The 25,002-nt window shown below is 48.0% G+C and overlaps 1 protein-coding gene across 2 annotated transcripts; it reads right to left on the minus strand.

Annotated features, from left to right (window-relative positions):
• Window positions 1-11,638: 11,638 nt before the first annotated feature.
• Window positions 11,639-17,214, minus strand: LOC101648712 (5-hydroxytryptamine receptor 3C). Of its 2 annotated transcripts, XM_004713478.1 has the most exons (9): window positions 17,148-17,214; window positions 15,827-15,990; window positions 15,400-15,444; window positions 14,819-14,928; window positions 14,382-14,551; window positions 13,600-13,760; window positions 12,381-12,585; window positions 11,998-12,213; window positions 11,639-11,868 (listed from the first exon to the last, which is right to left on the minus strand). In XM_004713478.1, the coding sequence occupies exons 1-9, from the start codon at window positions 17,212-17,214 to the stop codon at window positions 11,639-11,641; spliced, it is 1,368 nt and encodes a 455-aa protein (XP_004713535.1). The 2 variants fall into 2 exon arrangements, with proteins under 2 accessions (XP_004713535.1, XP_030743207.1); XM_030887347.1 differs by lacking the exon at window positions 15,400-15,444.
• Between the last annotated feature and the right edge of the window lie 7,788 nt (window positions 17,215-25,002).

The following is a 25,002-nucleotide window of genomic DNA, read 5'->3' on the forward strand; positions in this document are numbered from 1 at the left end:
CATACATCAATTGTGTAAAGCACATTTGTACATTCATTGCCCTCATCATTCTCAAAACATTTGCTCTCCACTTAAGCCCCTGGCATCAGCTGTGTGGTATCCCCTGGACTGTTCTCTGGGGAATCAGCAGGCAGGTTGGACCAAGGCTTCTGCAGGAGGGCCAGGAGCACAGACACTGAATTTAGGAGCCCACGGGAGCAGAGGCTCAGGGGCGCTTCTGCCCAGATCAGCCAGCAGGGCCTAGGATGGCCGGCTTGTGATCTCACTCTCCCCTGACACAAGGGGAAGTCCTGACTTGTCTGTCTGATCCCTTCCTCAGTCCCACAGAGGCCCCCGTGGGGACAGTTCCGCTAATTCTGACTGGGGCCTCCTGGGAAGTAGGAATGCCTAAGGAGTCCAAATCAGGGCATCCTGAGAGGTCAGATGCTGAGGGGCGGGGCCTTGGGAGCTCGTGGCAGAGATGCTCTGGGTCCTGCTGAGGCCCGGCTTTCTCGGATCTGCATGTTGGAGGCATCCCCTTGGATCTGTGGGAGGAGAGCATTAGGCAGCCTTCCTGTCTGCAGAAATGGCAGGGGCAGCAGCTGTCTCCCCACTGTGTTCTAAGAAGGCGAGGACACCCCGATTGGCCCAGTTCCTTGGGGAATCTTAGGGATCCGATTTGGAAATGTGAGGGGCCTTTAAAACATTCATGGAAGAAAACACAGTACCTTTTGGTTCTGTTTCTACGAACGTTCCCACGCCCCCTCACTGAGCTATCATCTAGCAAGGGCCGAGGTAGATGGTGGAAGGGGGTGCCAGGGCCACCGTTGTGCATCCCAGAGGGATAGCAGTCACGTCAGGGGTCACTAGCCAGGGCTCAAGGAGGCAGCCACAAAGGGGTCACTAGGTGAGGTTGGGCAGCTGCGGGGCCTGGGATTCCTGAGAGGCCTCTGGGAAAGGAATCACGTGGGCAAGTTTTCACCTGTCCCTGCCACCTTCCCAGGCCCAGGTAAACTTTGCTCCCAGGCTCTTTTGAACCCTCATAACCCCACACCCCCCACACCACCCCTTCCCTTTTCTCCTCTACCAAATGCGGAGGCTGAACTAGAAAGTTGAACTCATTCACGTCTCATGCCTCCCACCTAGACATCCCTTTTCCATGCGAGGCCTCAACCCACATGACAAAGAGGTACTGTCTAGTGCAGTGGTTCTCAACCTGCGGGTCAGGACCCTTTCTAAGGAGTCACCTGATTCATAACAGTAACAAAATGACAGTGATGAAGTAGCAATGAAAAGAATGTTACGTGGTTATCAAGAGATAGCGTCTGGGGTCTTAAAGGCTTAAAGATAAACAAGCAGCCATCTAGCTCAGAAGAAACAAAGCTCACATGGAAGAAGCACACCAGCCTGTGTGACCAGGAGGCATCGAAGGGATCAGGTATCAGGCATCAAAGAACAAAAAAACGTATCGTTATAAATGAGGGTGAGTGCAGAGTGGAGACCCAAAGCCCATCTGTAGGCAACTGGACACCCCCTTCCTGAAGGGTTGTGGGGAGGAGATGAGCAAGTCAGGGTGCAGGGTGGCAACGATGAAACATGCAATCTTCATTTAGTTCCTAAATGCTTCCTCCCCCCACTATCATGATCCCAATTCTACCTTACAAATATGGCTAGACCACAGGATGTACACTGGTACAGATAGGAACTAGAAACACAGGGAATCCAGGACAGATGATCTCTTCAGGACCAGTGCTGAGAGTGGCGATACCGGGAGGGTGGAGGGAAGGTGGGATAGAAAGGAGGAACCGATTACAAGGATCTACATATAACCTCCTCCCTGGGGGATGGACAACAGAAAAGTGGGTAAAGGGAGACGCCATACAGTGTAGGATATGACAAAATAATAATAATTTATGAATTATGCAGGGTTCATGAGGGAGGGGGAAGAAGGGGAGAGAGGGGGGAAATGAGGAGCTGATACCAAGGGCTCAAGTAGAAAGCAAATGTTTTGAGAATGATGATGGCAAGAAATGTACAAATGTGCTTGACACAATGGATGTATGTATGGAGTGTGATACGAATTGTACGAGCCCCCCAATAAAATGATTTAAAAGAAAAAAGAAAATAATGTTATGGTTGGGGGTTCACCACCACGTGAGGAACTGTATGAAAGGGTCGCGGCGTGAGGAAGGTTGAGAACCGCTGCTCTAGTGTGTCCCAGCTCCCTGTTTTGTCTGGGTAAGCTTATCTGTGACTTCAAAAACAACGGCCTTTGTAAAAGAACTCGATCTTGTGATTAGCTCCAGCTTTCAAAGGACATGCCAACGAGTGAAGGTCAGTGGCTTGTTCAAGGTTACCCAGCTGTCATGAGAAACCAGGGCCTTGGGGTCCGAAGTCTCCATATAAGACCCGTGCTTTTCTGCTCCACAGAAGAACTGATGCCAAGTGAATGACCCAGGAAGACCTCATCAAGGACATTCATAGCAAAGGTCAAAACAAAAATGCTGACTCACCGCCATCCTGAGAGATTGCGCAGAACTGCCCCAGTGGGTTTCCCAGGCTGCCAGTCTCTGTGGGAGCAGCAAGTCGTTTCTTCTTTCTTCCTCCGAGGGGCTGATGGGTTCAAAGGGCTCACCTTGGGATTAGCCATCCAACACATAACCCACTCTGCCATGAGGGCTCCTTACAGATACATTCCTGTCAGGCTAACCGGAGTCTTTGGCGCATGCACACAGTTAAGCAGTTGGCTATTTACTGAAAGACCCGCGGGCTGGAATCCCCCCTGAGGGACCTCCAGGAAAAGGCCTGGCAGTCTGCTTCTGCAGGATCACAGCTACTGGAAACCCTCGGAGCACGACTCTCCTCTGGAACACACGGGGTCGCCCGGAGTCAGCGTTGGAACGTTGAAAGCCTGCAGAAATATGTTTTCATCAGGGTTTAAGGAACGAGAATGTGAACAACAATATATTCAGGCACTGCAGAAGAGCACTGCAGATGAATGGGCGTGGTAAGGAGCTGGCAGGTGGAAACAGGGCATCAGATGGGAACGTGGGCTGGGCCCAGTGATCCTGTGATCAGCAGAGTTTTCTAGAAAGGCCATAAATTACCTTGCGAAGTCACTCAGACGGAAAGTCACTAGGGCAAAATGTGTCAATCAGATGATCCTCTGGTAGGTGGACGATAAATCAACAACCAGTAATAAGTATTTAGTTTTCTGGCTGAGCTCCAATCTCCGAAGTTCTGTGTGACCATCCGTTCTGTTTAGATCACATGTTCAAAAAAAAAAGAAAGCTGATACCAAGGGCTCAACAGAAAGTAAATGTCTAGAAATGAATGAAGGCAACATATGTCCAAACATGCCTGATGCAATCAAGGTATTGATTGTAACAAGAGTGTCTTTTCCCTGAAAGGAAGTATAGAACCTTAATCCAGGTGCAAAACAGATAAGTTGCACATCTTCTATTCAAATAATATTAAAGGATACATGTGTAGGGGAAAAAATGTGAAGGGAATTGCTCACTCACTCACCCACTGCCATTGAGTCAGTTCTGACTCACAGCAACCCGACAGCACAGGGTAGACTTGGCCCTGAGGGTGCCGAGACTATAACTCTGGACAGGAGTAGGAAGCCCCGCCTCTCTCCAGTGAAGGGAATAAGCAGGGAAATATGCACGGAAGATGAGGGAGGAAAACAATCAAAACTGATCTTCAAGAATTTCAGAACCCCCCACGAGCTAGGTAATTGAGAGACTGGACGAGTGAGTGTCTAGCCGAGAGGACTGTCTCAGGACAGGGAACAGAAGGGGAAGAGCCAACAGCACCTGACAGTGGAGTCTAAATCAGTAACACACCCAAAAAGCAATGTGTAGGGAACACAGCAGGGCAATGGGTTGCTCAGATGGCTGTTGCTGCAACCTGCCATTGAATCAGCCCCGAGCACAATGGTCTGAAATGCTGCCTGGTCCTGTGGCAGCCCCACGATCGGTTGTGGATCGGACCACGGTCACTCCTAGGGTTTCATGGACTAATTTTCAGACATAGAAAGACAGGCCTTTCTTCCCAGTCTGAGTTAGTCCGGAAGCTCCAGCCTCATAACCCCGTGCTCACTGCCATCTGGTCAATTCTGATGCTGTCGGACAGAAGACAACTGCTCCGTAGGGGTTCCAAGACTGCCACTCTTTATGGGAGCAGACAGCCTCATCTATCCTCTGTGCTGTACCTGGTCGGTTTGAACAACCAGCCTTGCCGTTAGCAAGCCAATGCTTAGCTCATGGCAAACACTAGGGCTCCTTCATAGCAACATACCTTCTTGGAATCACCACTTATCTGGGCTGCGAGCTCCTTGTTACCCCACCCCCCTCCTGTCTGTCAGGATGATTCTGGGGTTTTCAGAGGAGAGGCAGCCTTGGATCGGAATTCAGGTTGGAAACACACGCTCCTTGAAGGGAAAGCACAGTCTGGGGATTCCAAGGCCGGAGCTGGAGGGAGTAAAAGGAACCGACAATTGTTTCAGGACCCTGGTTGGGATCTTGCTTTTCCTGTTGTCTGCCCCCCTTCTTTTTTTAAAATTGTGGCTGAAAGTATGCACAGCAGAACATTCACCAGTTCCATAATGTCTGCATGCACTGTTCAATGGCCTGGCCAACTCCTGTCCTGAATTGTTCTTCCTCAGTGACGCAAATGCTCCTGCTAGTTGAATTCTCCCGGAGGATGAGTGGATGAAGACTTGAAATGGTATGGACGCCTCAATACGGGGCTCTGAGAGAGCCTGTGTGGTGCTGGTCCTCACTTTAGAAGGCGTTGTATAGAGAGGTGGAGCCCTGGTGGCATCGTGGTTATGCGTTGGCCTGCTAATCATAAGGTCAGCGGTTCAAAGCCATCAGCTGCTCCTCAGGAAAAAGACAAGGCTTTCTACTCCCCTAAAGAGTTAGTCTTAGAGACCCACAGGCAGGGTGGCCGTAAGTTGGCATCAACTCGATGGCAATGAAAATGTTTTGAGTGAACACAGAGAGGTTAAGCATCTAGTCCAGCAGTTCTCAACCTGTGGGTCATGACCCCTTTGGGGGTCGAATGACCCTTTCACAGGGGTCGCCCAATTCATAACCATAGCAAGATTACGGTTACGAAATAGCAATGGAAATAATTTTATGGTTAGGGGGATCACCACAACATGAGGAACTGTATTAAAGGGTCGAGGCATTAGGAAGATTGAGAACCACTGATCTAGTCTAAGCTCAACCTGCCTAGGTTCAGGCTGCATCTCTGTCACTGAACTAGCTGTGTGAAGTTGAGGGAACCCTAGTTAACTGTCCCTTTCCCTCGCTGAGTCTCATTCTCTCTATGTATAAAGTGGTGTGTTAGTCCGAGTGACTAGAGAAGCAAATTCAGAGGCACTCATGTATATAAGAAAGAGCTTTATTTACAAGAGCTATTGTATATTAAGAAAACATCTGTGGGAGTTACATATTCTGGTGTCAATTTGAGACTATTAAGAGTGAAGGGGTGAAGTTTAGCTTGTCAATTAGGTCGCAGCTTAATGACCTCATCTGGAGGCGCTAAGGAGATAAATAGTTTGCTGGAGGTGGGACACAGGCCCACTCCCTGGGAGACATTGCAACTGACAGGACACATGGAGCTACACTAGTGCCCTGAGCTGGAAAAGTCACATGGAGACCCCTGCCAGCGCTAAGATGCTTACAATGCCCCTGGATCCACAAGGATTCCTGCTCACTGGCCTGTGATCTTCATACATTCGGCATCATTGCATGTGTTTCATGAGTCTGAAGAGGACTTTATAGATTGGTATCAGACATATGGGCTAATATCGGACTTATGGACTTGATCTGGACTGGGCTGGGATGTTTTCTTAATGTACAATTACTTTTTTTGTTCTTTTGATTTTTGATTGATTTTTTAAAAATTACTCTTTATATAAGGCTCTTTCTTATACACATATGAGTGTCTCTCTGGATTTGTTTCTCTAGTCAACCCAGACTTATACAACATCCCAGCCCAGTCCAGATCAAGTCCTTAAGTCCGATATTAGCCCATATGTCCGATGCCAGTTTATAAATTCCTCTTCAGACTCACGCAACACAAGCAATGACACCGAATGCAGGAAGATCACAGGCCAGTGGGCGGAAAGTCTTGTGGATCCAGTGGCAGTACAAGCATCTGAGCACTGGTGTGGGTCTCCCTGTGGCTCCTCCAGCTCCAGGGCTCTGGCTCTATCGGTGTAGTTCCATGTGGCTTGTCAACAGGAATGCCTAGCAGGGAGACAAGCAGAGAGAATGTGTCTATCTGGCCTCCAGTGAGCTATTTATCTCCTTGGAGCCTTCAAATGAGGTCATCAAGCTGCGACCTGATTGACAGGCTAAACTCTACCCCTTCACAAGTTGACAGGAGATTATGTAACTGCCACAAGTGGGAATAGTAAACACAAAACCACAGTTACAGAATCTAAATTATTTGGTGACAGAATTTGAGAGCTGAACTGATGTGAGGCGATTTCTGATCTTATTGTTTTGCTACCTACTATGAGCCCAGGTGGTCCGAGTGGTTTATATTGGCTCTTCCCCTCCAAGCTGGTGGTTTGAACCCCCAGCAGCTCAGTTGTAGAAAGGCCTGGCAACCTGGCTCTGTTGGGACGATGGCCAGGAAACCCCCTGGAGCAGCTCTCCTCTGCACCGCAGCAACACTCCGTCTCTGCATAGGTTTCGCCGCAGAAATATTAACACTGAGGATTTGATGCTGCTGCGACGCCAGCTGGACGGTGAGTAACATGGACACGATTGGATCCTTTTTAAAATCTAAAAACGTCTATATTCTAAAGCCTATTTGATTTAAAGCGATGGTGCAGTAAATGGGGTGGCGTCGGGGGTGGGGGTGGGGTTTGCATATCTGCCCTCCTCTGGTTTCCTTTTCTGTGCCTATCTGACACCCACCCGTGACACCTCCATAGCCCTCTGCTTCTGTGCGGGGTTAGATACTTCATTGTAATGCCCACACAGGACCTATGGCGAGTACTCACCATGATGAGGGCTTACTAGAGACATGAATAACTGAACCGAACTGAACCAAACTGAACTTGCTGCCAACATGGAGTCTATGACAATTCATAGCACCCCTATAGGAAAGGCTAGAACCCCCATTGAGTTCCTGAGACTGTAACTCTGCCTGTCTTTCGCCCAAGGAGCCACTGGTGGTTTGAACTGCTGACCTTACACTTAGCAGCACACCTCATAACCACTCAACCACCAGGGACGTTAGAGGGCTGTCACAAACCAAGAGAGGAAACAGCACCGATGCAGTCCCTGGTCCCCAGCTACGCTTCTCCTCCACCAGCAGCCAAGTCTCTCCCTGGTCACCAGCCTCTCCGCCACATGGCCTCTTGGTTTCTGCTCCATGGCCCAAGAAACCTACCTGTGGGTCTGCCTCCATGTCACCGGCTCAGTGCTGCTCCTCTTGCTCTGTCCCAGCCTCTGAGCCAGTCTCTGGTGCCTGTGGTCTCTGCCTCCACCACTTCAGACAGAGATCTAGAATGGACTCGTCTAATGGGCCTGGGCTTTTCTTTCTCTGCTTCAGCTTCAAAGATGGCTCATGTTTATAGTGGGGGTGGGGTGCTAAAGGGAGCTGACCAATTCCCTCTCTGCATGGTTCCACTCAATCACTGGGCAGAAGAGACAGAGAAATGGGGAGCAGAACTGTATTAAGAAGTTGAACTCCACTACAAATGGGCTGGGTGGTCGATGGGCATTGACTTGAGGGAAGTAGAAGATGGGGACCCTGTGGTAGCTGTATAATCTGGTGACAACTGGGGATGTGATAAGGTTGAGAATGAAGAAGGGGTGGAGTCTAGTCTATCAATCGGATCAAAGCCAATGGGCATGACCTTCTCCTGAGAATTCTGGGACTTCCTGGATTTTCTCATTAGATGCAAGAGAGACTCTTTCTCACGGTTCACTTCCTGAGAGACACTCTCCTGACAAGACAGATGTCACTACGCTGACAGACCCCGTGCTCTGGAAACTAGAGACCCCTGGATGAGATGCTTACAACGCTACTGGATCCACAAGACTTCCCTCCCACTGGCCAGTGATTGTCCTACATTTGGCATCATTGTCTGTGTTTCCTGAGTCTGAAGAGGACTTTATAGAGTGGTATCGGACATATGGGTTAATATCAGACTTATGGGCTTGGACTGGACTGGGTTGGGATGCTTTCTTAATGTACAATTACCGTTTATATAAAACTCTTTCTTATACATGTATGAGTTTCTATGGATTTGTTTCGCTAGTCTACCCAGACTAACCCAGACCCACAGAAGGGAGAAGGGCAATCCAGGAGTGGGGGAGGGGTGAACTATCGGAGGGTTCCATTAGAGTACAAAGTTAGCGAATACAAAATCAAGCACATTTGACTGCAAGAGCCTATGAGTCTGGAGCTCCTACTTCATGGGATAGCTGTCAGGATTAAACGTGTCAACTCATACAAAGCACTTAGAGAAATATCTGCCCTGGTAGAGATTCCATAGTCGTTCTTGGTGGTTATGATTGCTATTGTGTGTCTTTTCTGAGGATCCACCTTCTGGAGACCCAACTGTGAGTTTCGAAACTTCCTTTTACATTTTATTTTAAGTGAATGTCCCTAAGTCACGTAGGTGAATGCCAAGGCATGGGAGTTGACCCAGATTGTGCGGGTGCAGATAGCATGCTGTGGGCAGGCTTCCGCAGCCGGTAGCAAGGTGGAGCATGCCTGACAGGGTTCTGGAAAGTGAGAAGCCCAAGGCCTCCTGAGAATGCCTTGTGAAAGAGGGAGGGAGGGACACGAGTTTAGTTCTAGTTGGGGGGCCACAGGCCTGAGTGAAGGGGCTGGTTCAACTATGCAGGGCCCGTTTGGCCTCGAAACACCAGGTTCCTGTGGACCCCACCCTGAGTCACAGAGCAAGGTCCTGGCAACTCAACACGAAGCTGGGAGCTTCTGCTGCAGGGGCAGTGAGCATGTAGGTGGGGCCTCGGGCAGGTCCGTATGAAGAGTCCTGGTGGCACAAAGATACAGCATTTGGCTGCTAAATGAAAAGGGGGGTGTTTTGTGGGGAAAAGGGCTAGGGGTCTGTGCCTATAAAGATCACAGCTGTGCTAGTCCGGGAGGACTAGAGAAACAAATCCAGAGACACGCATATGTGTAAAAGAGAGAGCTTTATATCGAAGAACAATTGCATATTGAGAAAACATCCCAGCCCAGTCCAGATCAAGTCCATAAGTCCAATATTAGCCCCTATGTCCAATACTAGTCCATAAATTCCTCTTTAGAATCATGCAGCACATGCAATGATGCCAAATGCAGGAAGATCACAGGCCAGTGGTGGATCCAGTGGCAGTGGAAGCGTCTCAGCCCTGGTGCAGGTCTCCATGTGGCTCCTCCAGCTCCAGGGCTCTGGCTTCCATTAGCATGGCTCCGTGTGGCTTGTCAACAGGAACATGTCAAGCAGCGAGAGTGTGTGTCCCGCCTCCAGGGAGGAAGGCAAGAGTTCCCAGAATCCTCAGGAGAAGGCCATGCGCACACAGAGGCCTCATTGACTATGACCTGATTGACAGGCTAGACTCCACCCCTTTGCACAAGTTGACAGGAGATGATGTAACTGCCACCTCGGCCTTAGGGACCCAGTGGAACAAGTCTACTCTGTCCTACAGGGTCGCTACGAGTCCGAGTCAGCTTGAAGGCACACATGACAGCAGCAGTACCTCTCATGGACACCAGCAAGGTTGCCATGCCTTGAGCATCAAGTGGTAGAGGGAGGGGGCCAGAAGAGCTTACGGAAGAGCGAAGAAGAGGAGGAACCAGAAGAATATCGTTTACTGAACAAGATTGTGACTGTCCCTAACCTGCTATAACGGGAAGGGTAGGTTTCAGGTAGAAAGCAGACTAGATGGAAGAAAGGAAAAGAAATCGCTGCTAAAGGCAAAGGTTATGTTTGAAGTGGGATTAAGTGGCTCTCAAATCTGTGCTGCTTTGAACCTGGGGCATTGGACAAATCAGGTCAAAGGTCCCATGTACGAAGATAGCGTGGAACTGCTGTTGGCCCCCAGGTAGCGTAAGAGTTTAGCCAGTAGGTGAAACCTTTCAAAATCACAAGGCAAATGCTAGGAAGGGGACCTCGTCCAGTTCAGATGGAGGCAGTTTAATTTCTTCTAAGGAAAGTGGAGGCCGTTTTCAAATGTGCTTCCCTAAGGTTCTTTTCATAGCATGATTAAGGGTGGAGTTGATCCAACTGAAATTGCAATGCAGGCACTGTTAACGGTAACACAGTATCATGTGAACGCTACAAGGGTTTAATGTTGAATGTGTCGCATGTCAGACTTCACTGTAACCAAAGGCTCCGCTCTTCCCGAGAAAGAGGCCTCGTTCTGTCGGGTTATTCATTTCTGAAACTCAAGTCCTGGGTAATCTCTATTTCATTATCATTCCTTCCTTGTAATAAATTCTGGTCCCTTTTCTCTCCACCCTCCACTTCCACATACTGTCTTATAGACCTACCACAAAACAAAACAGAACACCTTTCTTTCTTTCTTTGCGTAATGAGAAGTTTCTATGATAAGAAGTTTCTACGATAATCTCTGTCTCAAGATTAAAAAAAATAATTTTAGGGCATGGCTCCATGTGGCTTATTAAAAAATAACAAGTAAAAAAACATTGATGAAGTCTTAAACCAGACAAAAGAGGAGACAAAGGCAAGGATACATCACTCGGATGAAGGAGGCCATTAACACAAGGTCAGAATGGCATCCGAGGGGATGAGAGGTTCAGAGGCTAATGAAGGACCTCGGAGGGCAAAGGAAACTCACAAAAGCACGATGGGAGCAGATCCATCAATCACAGTTACCAGCGGACCTGCAGAAGTGAGAGTGGGGCCGTGACTGGGCCACGCGCATGGGCCTAGGAAGAGAACTCACCAGATTGGCGAAGGCAGCCGGGCATGACTCATGACCCTGGGCATCGGTCCGGCACTCTCCACCAAGGGCACACCCAGGCAGGCACCTAAGGGAAACTGCTCCTCCCTGGGTTAGTCAGACATTCCCCAGTGCACTCTGTCTAAGGGCAAGACTGTTCACATCCCTGGTTCATAGTCAAAAGAAATTTAATGGAGACTTAATCCATGCGGGGACTCTGTAAATGGATTTGGACTTTTCACTGCTAACCTTAGCCTTCTGCAAGCATTGTGCTCAGAATTTAAGCTCTAATACAATCCCTTCCTGTGCTCAGGTTTTCTTATGAACAAGCCTTTGGTCACAGGGGCTAGTGTACTGCATCCCAAGGCTGTCAACTCCATAATAGAAGGCACGAAAGAGACAGGGCTTTCTGCCACGTGGTTTATTGAGGTGATTCCATCGAAGAGCTGCTGCAGGAACCTGAACCCTGAGGCGGCAGGGAGGAGGACTGATGGGAGAAGTGAGGAGGAAGGAGGGGCTGCAGGAGCAGGTCCTAACTTTAAGGGTGTGTGAAACTACCCGGGTCTGCGCTGAACATGCACAGAGGGACGGACCGAAGGATGGAATTGTTGCTAAAGCTCTCTGGGTGAAAAATTAGACTGGCCCAAGGACCTGGGGTGTGTCTGGAGGCCAGGAGAAGCTCCAGGTAGAGTTTGCAGGTGAGCATCTGCTTAGGTGGTCCAGAGGACGGTGACGGTGAGGATGGAGGAGACCAGGAAGAGCAGGTAGAGGCGGAAGAGCAGGGTGTCCATCATGTGGCTGAACTGCACCCACACGCCAACCAAGTGCTGCTCCTGGGCCTCGTGTTCCCGCTGAGCCCTTGTTGATTCAGGGTGCTCCTTTGGCTCTGCCTGTCCACAGCGGGGCATCTTCCCCACCAACTCCACTGGCTCCTTCAGGCCTGTGCAGAGGACAGAGAGAGCCTCATCCATGGCTGGGAAGGTCACCCTCGGAGGGGAACGAGGCAGGAGCAGAGGAGGGGAGACATCAGAAGAGGCAGTGAGGGCAGTGCTGGCTTCCACCTGCTTACCAGGCAGGTGGGTGGGGGTGAGAGCCAGGCCCTTCTGTTCTTTGTGGGGTGCAGTGGGGCAGCGCTTGCCCGGGCAGGTGCAGAGCAGCAGCAGGGAGTGGAACCACTCAGGCATGGGCGGGGGCTCGGTGGTGGCCAGGTGCAGCAGGTAGGTGATGAAGACCGTCTCCAGCAGGCTGAGCACCATCAGGGACAGACACAGGGCAAAGTAGACACCTGGGGTGGAGGCAGGCCAGTGTGGGGGCCACAGACACCACTGAGGACCCACCCCACCCCCGCCCAACCCTCCCTGGCAGGCACAGTATGTCCAATATGTCCCCTTCCCTGAACTCATTCAGTTTGCTGTGCCCCATGTCACTGCCTCAAGGTTAGAGGGAGCATACTGATGAGGGGGGTGCCACTGGCGGGCAGTAAGTCATTCATCATGAGCAGGAAGACGTTGTAGCCCAGCAGAAGCGTTATCTTGAACGGGGCTCGGTTTCCACTCTCTGCCGGCAGGTAGAAGCTGAGGGCATCGATGGCAACCAGAAAGCTGCTGGGCACCAGCAGGTTGATGACGTAGAGACTGGGCCTGCGTCTGATGGCCACCTGGTGGGGGGAAAGAGTGACAAGTGACTAATGAGGAGTAGAGTGGAAGCTGACTCTCTAGGTCAGCGGTCCTCAACCTATGGCCCGCAGGTCACATGCGGCCCGCCGAGGACATTTACCTGGCCTGCCAGGTGTTTTTGCCACCGCTGCCTGTCCTGCTTAGCAGCCGACTCATCCAGTGTGCATAGGAATTTGCTCACAGTTTTTTTTTTTAAACAATAGTCCAGCCCTCCAATGGTCTGAGGGACAGTGAACCGGCTCCCTGTTTAAAAAGTCTGAGGACCCCTGCTCTAGGTAAGTGCAAGAATTGGGATTTGAACCAGACCCAATTGTGTAGCAAGGAGACACCACCTCTCTTCCCTTTCCCTGTCTCTCCCTCCTAAGGCACCTTACTCGCCGAAGCTTTGATTCAGCCATGCTCCTTATAGAAGAATGCATCTGATTCCTTCTTGGCCCGTGGTGCCAGTGGTCTGCAATTACATTTTCTGTCCTTACTTTGGTGCTCCTGAGAGTCAGACGACCACCACTGCGTGCCGCTACTGTCTGCAGAAAGCTTGCTTTCTTCACCACCATCTCATCTTTAGTGACTTTGCTGCTGGCTCGGTGGGGAACAAGGCAAGGCACTGCCAGATATCTGGGAGTCAGGAGGATTTGGAATCATCATACCCTTAAGGCAAATAGTTCATCACTTCCTCCACCATCTTAGAACAAAAACCGCTACGGTTCCTGTCCACTAAAAGATCTGATCGCCCTGAGGAGGTTGACCATCACCGTGAACCAGGGACATACGATCTTGGTTTCTTCCATCAAGGGAAGATTGATTCAACAAGATTGAATGAGTGCCAACCATTTGCCAGGTTCTAGTCTAAGTGCTGGAGATGAGCCAGAAGGCGGTGGGGACTAAAATCTCAGCTCTTTGTGGAACTGACTTTCTGATGGAAGAGTTTGACTTCCAACGGTTGACCTGAGCCATGAGTCTTAGGAGAAGACCACAACCGGGGCCCCGCAGCTCACATGAAAAATGATCTGGTCATACTGGTTGGTGCCCACAACCATCTTCTTTGCTCTTTGGTGGATACTGAGAAGCACCCACTCCCCATGGCTCCGAATGAGGCTCAGCGATGTGTTTGAAATCTCCTGCACGTCCTTCTCCATGGCCAGGACCATGTTCTCCACTGCAAAGGAGACCAAGACCACTCAGCTTCTCCTGGTTTCCCACCCCCTGGTCCAGACTATTGGATTTCTCACCACGTTTCCTCTACAGAAAGGCATGGCTCGCTACTCCCATAAAGAATGACAGTCTCAGGGCACTTCTACCCTGACCGCTAGGGTCACTATGAGTCCGAGTCTCCTGGACGGCAGTGAAGGTGGTTTGGTTTTAAGCCTCTACATTCCTTAAGTGCGATTCCCTCACTGGTTCCGTTTTCTGTCCTTTCCTCATATATCCACTCCTCACTTATCGACCTGGTCAGGTGCCCCAAACCAGGTCATTATGCAAAAACTGGCATTCTGCTAAAATGGAGAATGACTACATCATTGGTTAACTGTCCAATGGCATCACTACACGGCTGCCACCCACCGAGAAGCATCGCCCAGCCAAGTTGACCCAGACCCTTAACTGTCAGAGCTAATGTCACTCTCGTCTTACACTTCGGCTTTCATGATTGCCAGACTTACGTTGTTAACGCACAAAAGAGATGGATAGTAGACTTTTTTCACTATCATCATAAATATGAAATGGTGGATAACTGGATAGTTGACACGTGAACAACAGGCGTGTAAGGAGCCTTACTCACCTGTGTAGACAAAAGACCCAAAGGTAAGCGTACAGTTCTGTTGGTCAAAAGGGAAATAGAAGATGTCCAGTTTGCAGACGCTGATCACCTGCATTGGCTTGTCGTACTTGATTCGACCTTCATTGGTGACATACACCATGAGGCCTGGAGGCGTCTGATCCACGTCCATGCTGTATGTGAGAAGAAAGAGGAGGAAGGCCCGAGCCATTTCCCATCCGATTTGGCCTTTCTCTGCTCCCAGGTCACTACGCTCTGGCACGCCACCTTTACTCATAGGACTTCCTGCTTCCACTTAACACTGGATTGTGGGAGTTGTGCAAGCGAGTGAAGTCAGATTGTATTCTTTTCTAAGTCGAGGCTTGGCGTGGCCTCCAGTGGTTTCATCGTGCCCTTCCCTGAGGGGCTGGCCTTCTTGCTTTTCACGGCCTGATACTCACAACTCTTCGATGAAGATGTCTGGAAGCCACAGGTTCTCAGCGGCTATGCTAAGCTTCCTGATGCCCCCACACGCCTCTGGGTTCCACGTCATGAAGGGATTGTGCCAGATCTACAGGAGACCAGGGCGTGGGATAAACAGATGGAAGGAACTTGTTTGAATCTTGTCCAATCTCCTGCACTTTCCACATTACCCCCATGTATCCCCCCACAACCACCCACAGTTCTTTATTCTCCCACGCCCTCGCTAGTCCTGGCTGTCACAGGATCACGAACAAAGAGCTTACGTGCCTCAACTTCTCTCTCTTGTTTTCAAGGGAGCCCTTGGCTATGAATGCCTTGGGAAGGAGCCACGTAAATACTGGCTTCCCTTACCTTGGTCTGTCCACAGTTTCCCTGTCTCATCTCTGCCTTCTGAAACGAGCAGCATGATCTAGACACTTGTGCTCTCAGCATCGGGCTGAAACTGTTTCGACTGGTCTAACTGTGGGCATTCTCAGCGTTAGCCAATGTCATCTGCAAAACTGAGCCCAGGAGTGGAAGAGTAAAGTATAAGGTCAAGGGGACACCGAGCCCACCATACCACATTTAGCCACAGGAATGAGGTCATCAGCTGAAGGTGGGCATCCTGAAAAAAACAAACACAAAAAACAATTTCTATCCAAGAGCATTAACGCCATGCTCCCTCTCTTACTCACTTCCAAGGCTATTCCATAGGACAATTCAGGTTCACAATCACAAACCACTACAAAAACAAAACAACCCAGGATGTATGGAAAATGTGAGTGAACACACACACACACACACACACACACACACCCCACTCTGAGGTTTCCACTGGAAATGGGTTTCTTGTGGAGTCTTTCCAAAAGGGGCACATTTCACCTAGAGAAGTGTCACAGCAACATTCCTCTTCGTGTCTTGCCATCCCACAGGATGAAGCGTGTATTTTATGAAATCCCACAGGTGCCCACTGCTCACCCCTAGAGCCTTGTGGGGTCAGGACTCACCACTTCTAGGATGGCAGAAAGGGTGAAGGAGATGTTGACATGCGTGGGGCTGCTGCAGTTGAGGACGGGGCGGAAGGCCTTTCTGGCAAACACGGCTTGGAAGGCAGCAGGGTCCACTCCATGCCGGTCAAACCCTGAGCAGTTGATGCTGGTGTCCCCTCTTCCTGTCGAGAGCAGAAAGCCTGTGAGAGGACCAGGGCCTCTGTGAGGAGTGTGTGGCGGGACTGGGGGTGTTTCTGCAAGTACACAGTGGCCACCTAGAGAAACACGTGAGCCCCTCTCTTCTGGGTCAGGGAGGACGGACTGGTCTGGTAGGCAAATGGTGGAAGTTGGTGAGGTGAGCTGAGTCCGGGCTCGGTCTTCGAGTCCATTGTCTCTGCCCCCATGCAAAACTTGTCCAAATGTGAATGCAAACTCAGCCCTGACCACCACTTTACCACGTCCTGCGATGTCTTTGACAACCTCACCACAACCCTCTCCACTCAATGGCCTTCCCTTGTTCACCAACGTCCTTGAGCCATCTGGGTCATGTCACCGACAAGCTCAGCAATCGCACCCTCCTCCCTGCATTCGGACATCATAGGTGATCATAAATCCGCGAGGCGGGAAGTCGCGTGAAAAATGGGGACCCTCAAGGAAGAAGCTTGGTTTTGTGATTTCATGCATGTTTAGTCATGGTCTGCCCGGGCTCTTTTAAAACTCAGTCCTCACCCTGACCTCCTCTTTTAAAGCGAGCGTCCCTCAAGACCCAGCTAGCACCCAACGCCTGCCCAGACTTGAGCCAGTCTTAGAGCCAAAACCGAGAAGGAGCTGCTGGCATCTGCTGGCAGGGTCTTCGTTTCATCAGACTGTTCCTCCTGACTCCTCTGCAGTGCACAAGAGAAACACCGACAAGTGGGAAACAGCATAACGGAAGCGTTTCCCTCTTTCCCTGTCGATCTTCTCCTCCGCCGCTTTCCCCTCAGCATCTTCTCTGGCTCATGTCATTTGGCTTCAAGAAAGCCGAGGCAGAATGGTTTTCTTCTTATTTATAAACAGTTGATATGCAGGAACTATGGAGATAGAACTACGTGCCAAGAGAGAGAGACAGAGAGAGAGAGAGAGAGAGAGAGAGAGAGAGAGAAGAAGAGGTCAACAGAAATATGGAAAGTAGAGATGCAGATAGAGAAAATGGACTAATTGTTAGGCCCCTCAGAAGAGGTGCAACACTGATGGTGCTGTTTCTGACCAGCACAAACATCCAGCCCCTGGCCGTCTGGGAATAATAAAACTTGGCCTGAATGTACAGGTTGCTTTTGCTCTTGCTCTCATCCTAGCTTACCTTGAAGCACAAGGTGGAGAATGAGGCTGAAGAGGAATCCTTTCTCATGGGGCCAACCTCTTTCCATTTTCTTCTGCTTGGCTCTTCTCTGGAAACTTAGTGATGCTGTTGACCTTAAAAGACCACAGGCCACACCTGAAGGCCAAGCTTTGAATAATACAGGTGTCAGGTAGCATTACTCACCTCTCTGGCAAGCACCCCTGGTGACAAGAGACTGTCACAGGAGGAATACCCCGACCCTAGTCCTTGGCTAGGCCTGTTTGAAGAGGAGGACATGGAAGTCCTTGAGGCTGGAGCAGTACTGAAGGCCATTTAAAGTCCCTCCGGCACATCACTGAGAAGGCATGTCCTGGTTGTCCTTGCTACCAGGTGGTACATGCACTTACTCCACCCTGCTGCAATCCTTCTAAAAATTAGGGGGATGGAGGGAGTGGTGTCTCCTTTTTTATACTCAACTTAAGACATTGTAGTTTTAAAAATGATCCCAACACCGGCAAGTAAGTCTTGGCAATTTTATTTTTTTCTAGAGAGTAAAAATCTAATTAAAAAAAATCTTTTCATGTTTTTATTGGGTGCCTTCAAGTGATGTTGACTCAGCCACTCCAGGTGATGCAGTACCGCTGCTCTTGAAATAGACAGGCTCCCAGCACCTCAGTTAAGCAGAACTGTCCCCACAACACTTTGCCCGAGGGCATTGCCCCCACCCTCCAACCCGCCTCAGTCTGGCCTGAGGTCATTTGTTTGAACATCACAATGGAATGCAGGTTTGTAAGTGCCTTTAGAGCAGTGGTTCTCAACCTTCCTAATGCCTCACGCAACCCTTTAATACAGTCCTTCATGGTGTGGTGACCCCCCAACCATAAAATTATTTTTGTTGCTACTTCAAAACTGTCATTTTGCTCTGTTATGAATCATAATGTAAATATCTGATATGCAGGATGTATTAGGCGACCCCTGTGAAGAGGTCATTCGACACCCCAAACGGGTTGTGACCCACAGGTTGAGAATCACTGCTCTATGGTTTCCTCGGCTGTAATCTTCACCAAGCCGGTCACCAGCTCTTTCTCCTTCTCGGATGATTGTATCGGCTTATAATGTGCTTTGAAAAATACTGGTATGTTTAAGAGCAACTTTAGATTTATTTTTCAGATATCATATAGAAAATTCAGAGTTCTCTTTCACCCCTTCACTCCAAACAACCTGCAAAAGGTTCACTCCAACCTTTTGAATGTGTGTGTGTGTATTTGATAATTGGAGCCCCCACCACACCGAAGCAAAACAATCAGGGTGTGCAAGAGAACAGCAAGGAGAGCAGAGCCAGGAAGTCCCGAAGGAATACCAAAAATAGACTTTGGGGCCAGGGTGTGGCACCCCATCAGACTCCACCAGAAAACACTCCTAAAGATCAACAAACAGATCTTGAACTATTTACAGGCTTTTCTTTTTTTTTTTTGCCATTGTTTTTTGTTGTTGTTGTCATTGTTTTGTTTTCTTTTGTCGATTTGTTTTGCTCTGCCCTATTTTGTGTGCATATTATTATCTCTGCAGGACTATCTAGATAAGATAAGCTGGAGGAGAAAACAATGGGACTGATGGTTGGGGTGGGATGGGGAGGGAGATGGGAGAGGGGGAGGTAGGGGGAAACGAAGTGGTGTTAACCAACCCAGGGACAAGGGAACAAGTGATCCAAAACCAGTGGCAAGGAGGGTGTAAGAGGCCTGGTAGGGATTGATCAAGGGCAATGTAACCAAGAGGAATTACTGAAACCCAAATGAAAGCTGAACATGATAGTGAGACAAGAGGAAATTCAAAGAAAATAGAGGAAAGGAATAGGAGGCAAAGGTAATTTATAGAGGTCTAAATACAGGCATGTACATATGTAAATATATTTATATATGATGATGATAGATCTTTGTGCATATATTTATAAGTTTAGTAATGAGGTAGCAGATGGACATTGGGCCACCAGTCAAGTACTCCCTCAATGCAAGAACACTTTGGTCTATTAACCTGGCATTCCATGATGCTCATCTTCCCAACACAACTGCTGAAGAAAAAATGGGTGCATAAACAAATGTTGTGAAGAAAGCTGATGGTGCCTGGCTATCAAAAGATATAGTGTCTGGGGTCTTGGAGGCTTGAAGATAAACAAGCAGCCATCTAGCTGAGAAACAACAAAGCCCACATGGAAGAAGCACACCAGACTGTGTGATCACGAGGTGTTGAAGGGATCAGGTATCAGGCATCAAAGAATAAAAAAATCATATCATTGTGAATGATGGGGAGTGCAGATTGGGAACCCAAGACCCATCTGTTGGCAACTGGACATCCCTTACAGAAGGGTTGTGGGGACGAGACAAGCCAGTCAGGGTACAGTATAGCAACGATGAAACATACAACTTTCTTCTAGTTCTTGAATGCTTCCTCACTCCCTCCCCCCCCTCCCTCCCTGCCACTATCATGACCCCAATTCTACCTTACAGATCCGGCTAGACCAGAGGATGTACACTGGTACAGATAGGAACTGGAAACACAGGGAATCCAGGACAGATGATCCCTTCAGGACCAGTGGTGAGAGTGGCAATAGCGGGAGGGTGGAGGGAGGGTTGGGTAGAGAGGGGGAAGTGGTTACAAGAATCTACATATAACCTCCTCCCTGGGGGATGGACAACAGAAAAGTGGGTGAAGGGAGACCGTTAGACAGTGTAAGATATGACAAAATAATAATAATTTATAAATTGTCAAGGGTTATGAGGAAGGGGAGAGTGGGGAGGGAGGGGAAAAATGAGGAGCTAATACCAAGGGCTCAAGTAGAGAGCAAATGTTTTGAGAATAATGAGGGCAACAAATGTAGAACTGTGCTTGACACAATGGATGGATGTATGGATTGTGATAAGAGTTGTACGAGCCCCCGATAAAATGATTTAAAAAATAAAATAAATAATTGAAGCCAAGTCTATTGAATGAAGGGGATAAAGAGTTGGGGCAGGAGGAAAGTGGTAGTGAAACACTGTTTTTAGTAGCAATTGGTATAATTCTTAAAAAGTCATGTGCTCTGGGCTTACGAGTCGATGGTGGCTTTAGCCCGACTCACCTTTTTTCTTGTTTTTTTCTTTGTCCGATGTGATGTGTTTGTTGTTGTTGTTTAGGAGTCCAGGTAGAGTGGTGGTCAAGCGCTCAGCTGCAAGCCCAAAGTCAGTATTGGAACCCTCCAAGCTATCTATAGGAGAGAGGCGACATCTGTAAGGATGTACCGTCTGAAGAGCCCTATGGAGCAACTCAACTCTACCTATCCTGTAGGGTCAGTGTGACTCAGAACTGGCCCCAAGGCAGTGGATTGGTTTTAGCTTGAGTGCTTTTAAGAAATAAGTTGTTGGCATTTAAAAGCTGGGTTTCCAGCTTCATTTGAACAATAAGATTTCGTGAGCCCAAGCTCACATTTCGACTAAACAACCATCTGCCAGAGCTACCCAGTGGGCAGACCTTTTGGGTCGAGTCTACACTTCCAGGTCCGCAGGCTCCAATACACCCTCTTGTCTCAGACGTGACCTGCTTCCCTTTTTGAATGTTACCTGCTTGGCTTTTGCAGAATTTGAGTTTTACTCTATTCAGACTCGCTCTTATGTGTTAAACAGCCTTGGAAAATAATTTTGAAATACCACCCTGTGCTCAGGTGATCACAGGTCCTGACAGATCTGAGGTGTGCAATCATTTGGTTCAAGGCAGAAATCAGACATGGTATGGTGAAGTGGACCAGGGTCATCAGGAAAGCAATACCACTTTCTTTATTCTAGAATCATCTCCTGCACAGGCGGAGGGAGGGGAGTCAGTGGCTTAGAGATCCAAGACAGAATCATTGCTTCAACAAAGAAGAATCACAGATTGAGGAGGCATGATGCAGTAAGAAAGGGCTAAGGCTAAACTTTCCTTTTACAAGAATCATGTCATCCTCTCATCACCTCTGCGTCCTCATCTCTCACACTGGCAAGATCAAACCGGTCTAGCAGGAGTTTTAGTGGCTTAAAGCTATTGTATGAAAAAAAAAAAAAAGCTATTATATGAATAGTGCCTTGCTCAGTCTAAGCAATTAATAAAATCACAACAGAAAGCATTGCACCTTTGGCCTTAATCCTAGTTTTCTTTCTAATTCTTGCTCTCCTGACTAACCTAAAGTTGTCTTGGTTGCTTCAGCCTGAAAGGAATCTTCTAGACATGAATTATGTGGCTTGAAGGCACTCCAGTCCCTGTGAACACAGCATTCCTTTCTACCTCAGCCTACTCAGTGAGACCCAGGTTGGGTTGGTTGGGCCGTCTCCTTAACGTGACTCTTTATCATTTAAGAATCCCTTCCTTTCCAGAAAGTGACCTCACACCAACATTTCTACTTTCTCAATGTTTCTCAAAGCAGTTTCTGAAGAACGCTCTCACTACAACAAGCTAAATGATGTGATGTTTCTGAAAAAAAATTGTGTTGTTTCATGCTTAAATAAGTGTGGTAAATGCTGGATTGACAAGACGAAGCAGATTCCTTATTGCATTATGTCTCAAAGTGTTCATTTGAACTGTTGGTGTGATTTTCAAATATTAGATAAAGTTGAGTTGTAGTCAATCAATATGGCCCTTCTAACCATAATGCTTCATGTGATATTTTATCATTCTGAACTCTGTGCTTGTTGCTATAATCTCATTTTGAAGGCTATTCTCTACTCATGGACAGGATTAGGAGGGGATTAAGATCTGAATTTACTGAAAGGCATGACCCAAGCCACACCCTTGATTTCCTTGTATTGTTAGGTGCCATCTAGTCGGCTTTGGTTCTGACCCATCCTCACAATTGTTCCCTTGCTTGACCCCAGTGTTGCAGACACTTTGTCAGTCCATCTCCTGGAAGGACTTCCTCTTTGATGCTGCCCTCCCTTCTCCAGGATCTGTCCTTCTTGGTACCGTGTCCAAAGGACATGTCTAAGTTAAGACCAAGTGAGATCAAGTCTTGCTGTCCATATGCCTCTTAAGGAGCCCTCTGGGGATAATTCTTCCAAACAGATCAGTTTGCCCTTTATCGCAGCCCATGATAATTTCAATATTCTTCTCTAACGCCATGATCAAAGGCATCGATTCTTTGGTCTTCCTTTTTCAATGTCTAACTTTCACACCCATATGAGGCAATTGGGGACCTATGGCTTAGGTCAAGTGCACCTTAATCCTCAAATTAACAACCTTGCTTTCTTATACTCTAAGGAGGTCTTGTGCAGCAGATTTACCTAATGTGATAGTCTTTTGATCTCTTGACTGCTTTGTCCGTAAGCATTGATTGTGGAGTCAAAGAAGACAAAATCCTTGACAACTTCAACCTTTTCTCCATTTACCATGATGTTACTTATTGGTTCAGTTGTGAGGATTTGGGTTTTCACTACACTGAGTCTTAATCCATACTGAAGGCTGCAATCCGTGATCTTCATCAGCAAGTGCTTCAATTCCTCCTCACTTTCAGCAAGCAAGGTTGTATCCTGTATCATATCACAGGGTAACAAGTCATCCTCCAATCCTGATGCTACATTCTTCTTCATATACTTCAGCATCTCTGATGATTTGCTCAGCATACAGATTGAATAACTGTGGTGAGAGGATAAAACCCTGATGCACACCTTTCCATATTGTGAACCATGCAGTATGCCCTTGTTCTGTTCTCACAATGATCTATGTACAGGTTCCTCATGAGCATAATTAAGTGTTCTGGAACTCCCATTCTTGCCAAGGTTATCCGTAGTTTGTTACGATACACATAGTGGACTGCCTTGGCATAGTCAATAAAACACAAGTAAACATTTTTCTGGTATTCTCTGTTTTGAGCCAAGATCCATCTTTGTTTGATGATTCCTGTATCATTCAATATTTGGCCTACAGAAGTTTTTCTTGAGTTCTTTCAGTTTAGGGTATGCTGAACATGTTCTTTCTTTTTTGTTTTCAAAGTCTAGATCTTTTCACGTCATCATAATATTTTACTTTGTCTTCTCAAGTTGTTCTTTGAAAATTTCTATTCAGTTCTTTGACGTAATTGTCAGGGGAGCCAGCCCCTAACAAATCATCACAGGTCCAGCGGGTGCAATTGTACAGCGATAATATGTAAAGATTATAGTAAAGTCATAGAGAATAAGAGAGATAGTGAAATAAAGGAGTCAGACACATTTCATAGTAGCATGCTCACCTCAGTCCCGCTTGGTGGTCCACGTGGGGACGTGGAAGGGGGGAATGGCAGGAGAGAGGGAGCGGGGATGTGGGACAGGGGGAGAGGGGACAGGGGAGAGAGTGGCTGGGGGAGAGGGGCAAGGGCCAGAGGAGAGAGGAACCGGGGAGGGAACGGGGGGAGGGGAGGAGAAGACCAAGGTAGAGAGCAATTTATTTCTAACCAAGCCTTATATATCTTTTGGGGGGCATGCAAGCCCCCTAATTACAGGTAAAGACATACGTCACAGGAAGCGATTATACTATAGGTAATACAGTAATAAGAGGGTGACGATCTGGAGGGATACAAAAAATAGGAAGGGGAGAGATTGGGGGTACACATGTGACAAGAAGGGTGGATCCTAGATTCAGGATGGCAGCCTAACTTTGGATGTCACTGAGTGGGTTTGACCTGTTCTAAGCTCTCCATGGAAACAATTACTGTTTTTATCAGTAGGGTGTGAGCCTCACCTACAGTGGACCAGACAGTAGTCTTATGGCTGAATGCCTTCAGGGGGAATATCTCTAAGCATCTGATGTCCTACCATGTGCTGGCAAATGGCCTCTAATGTTTGGCATATCTTTGGGGGAGACAAAACTGAGAAAAAGTCTTTTTATATCCCACACATAATCATTCCTTTCATCTGTTTTAGCTACTCTGCTATTCAGAACAAGTTTCAGAGTTTCTGCTGACATCCACTTTGATCTTTTATTTATTTCCTGTCTATTAACGACCTTTTGCCTTCTTCAGAGTGAGGTTCTTGATGTCCTTCCACCCACAGCATATCAGGTCTTCTGTCATTAGTGTTGAATGCATCAAATCTGTTCTTGAGATGTTCTCTAAATTAAGGGGGGATAGACTCAAGGTTGTATTTTGGCTCTTGTGGATTTGTTTTCTTTCTTTTTTTAAAATCATTTTATTGGGGGCTCATACAACTCTTATCATAAGCCATCCATTGTGTCAAGCACATTTGTACATTTGTTGCCATCATCATTCTCCAAACATTTGCTTTCTACTTGAGCCCTTGGTTTCAGCTCCTCATCCCTGCCCCCCACCACCATGAACCCTTGATAATTTATAAATTATTATTTTTTTGTCATGCCTTACACTGTCTGATGTCTCCCTTCACCCACTTTTCTGTTGTCCAGCCCCCAGGGAGGAGGTTATATGGAGATTCTTGTGATCGGTTCCCTCTTTCTACCCCACCCTCCCTCCATCTCCCAGTATTACCACTCTCATCACTGGTCCTGAAGGGTTCATCTGTCCTGGATTCCATGTGTTTCCAGCTCTTATCTGTACCAGTGTAGATCCTCTGGTCTAATCCGATTTGTAAGGTAGAATTGGGATCATGATAGTGACGGGGAGGAAGCATTCAAGAACTAGGTGAAAGTTATATGTTTCATTGTTGCTACACTGCACCCTGAGTGGCTCATCTCCTTCTCATGACCCTTTTGTAAGGGGATGTCCAGTTGTCTACAGACGGGCTTTGGGTCCCCCACTCCATACTCCCCCTCTTTCACAATGATATGATTTTTTTGTTCTTTGATGACTGATACATGATCCCATGGACACCTGGTGGAATTGTTTTCATTTTCTGCAGCTTTAGTCTGGACTTACATCTGAGCATCTGAT

This window comes from Echinops telfairi, unplaced genomic scaffold, assembly GCF_000313985.2.
Source record: "Echinops telfairi isolate 266 unplaced genomic scaffold, ASM31398v2 ScPeMD7_7407;HRSCAF=8445, whole genome shotgun sequence".
Taxonomy (NCBI): Eukaryota; Metazoa; Chordata; class Mammalia; order Afrosoricida; family Tenrecidae; genus Echinops; species Echinops telfairi.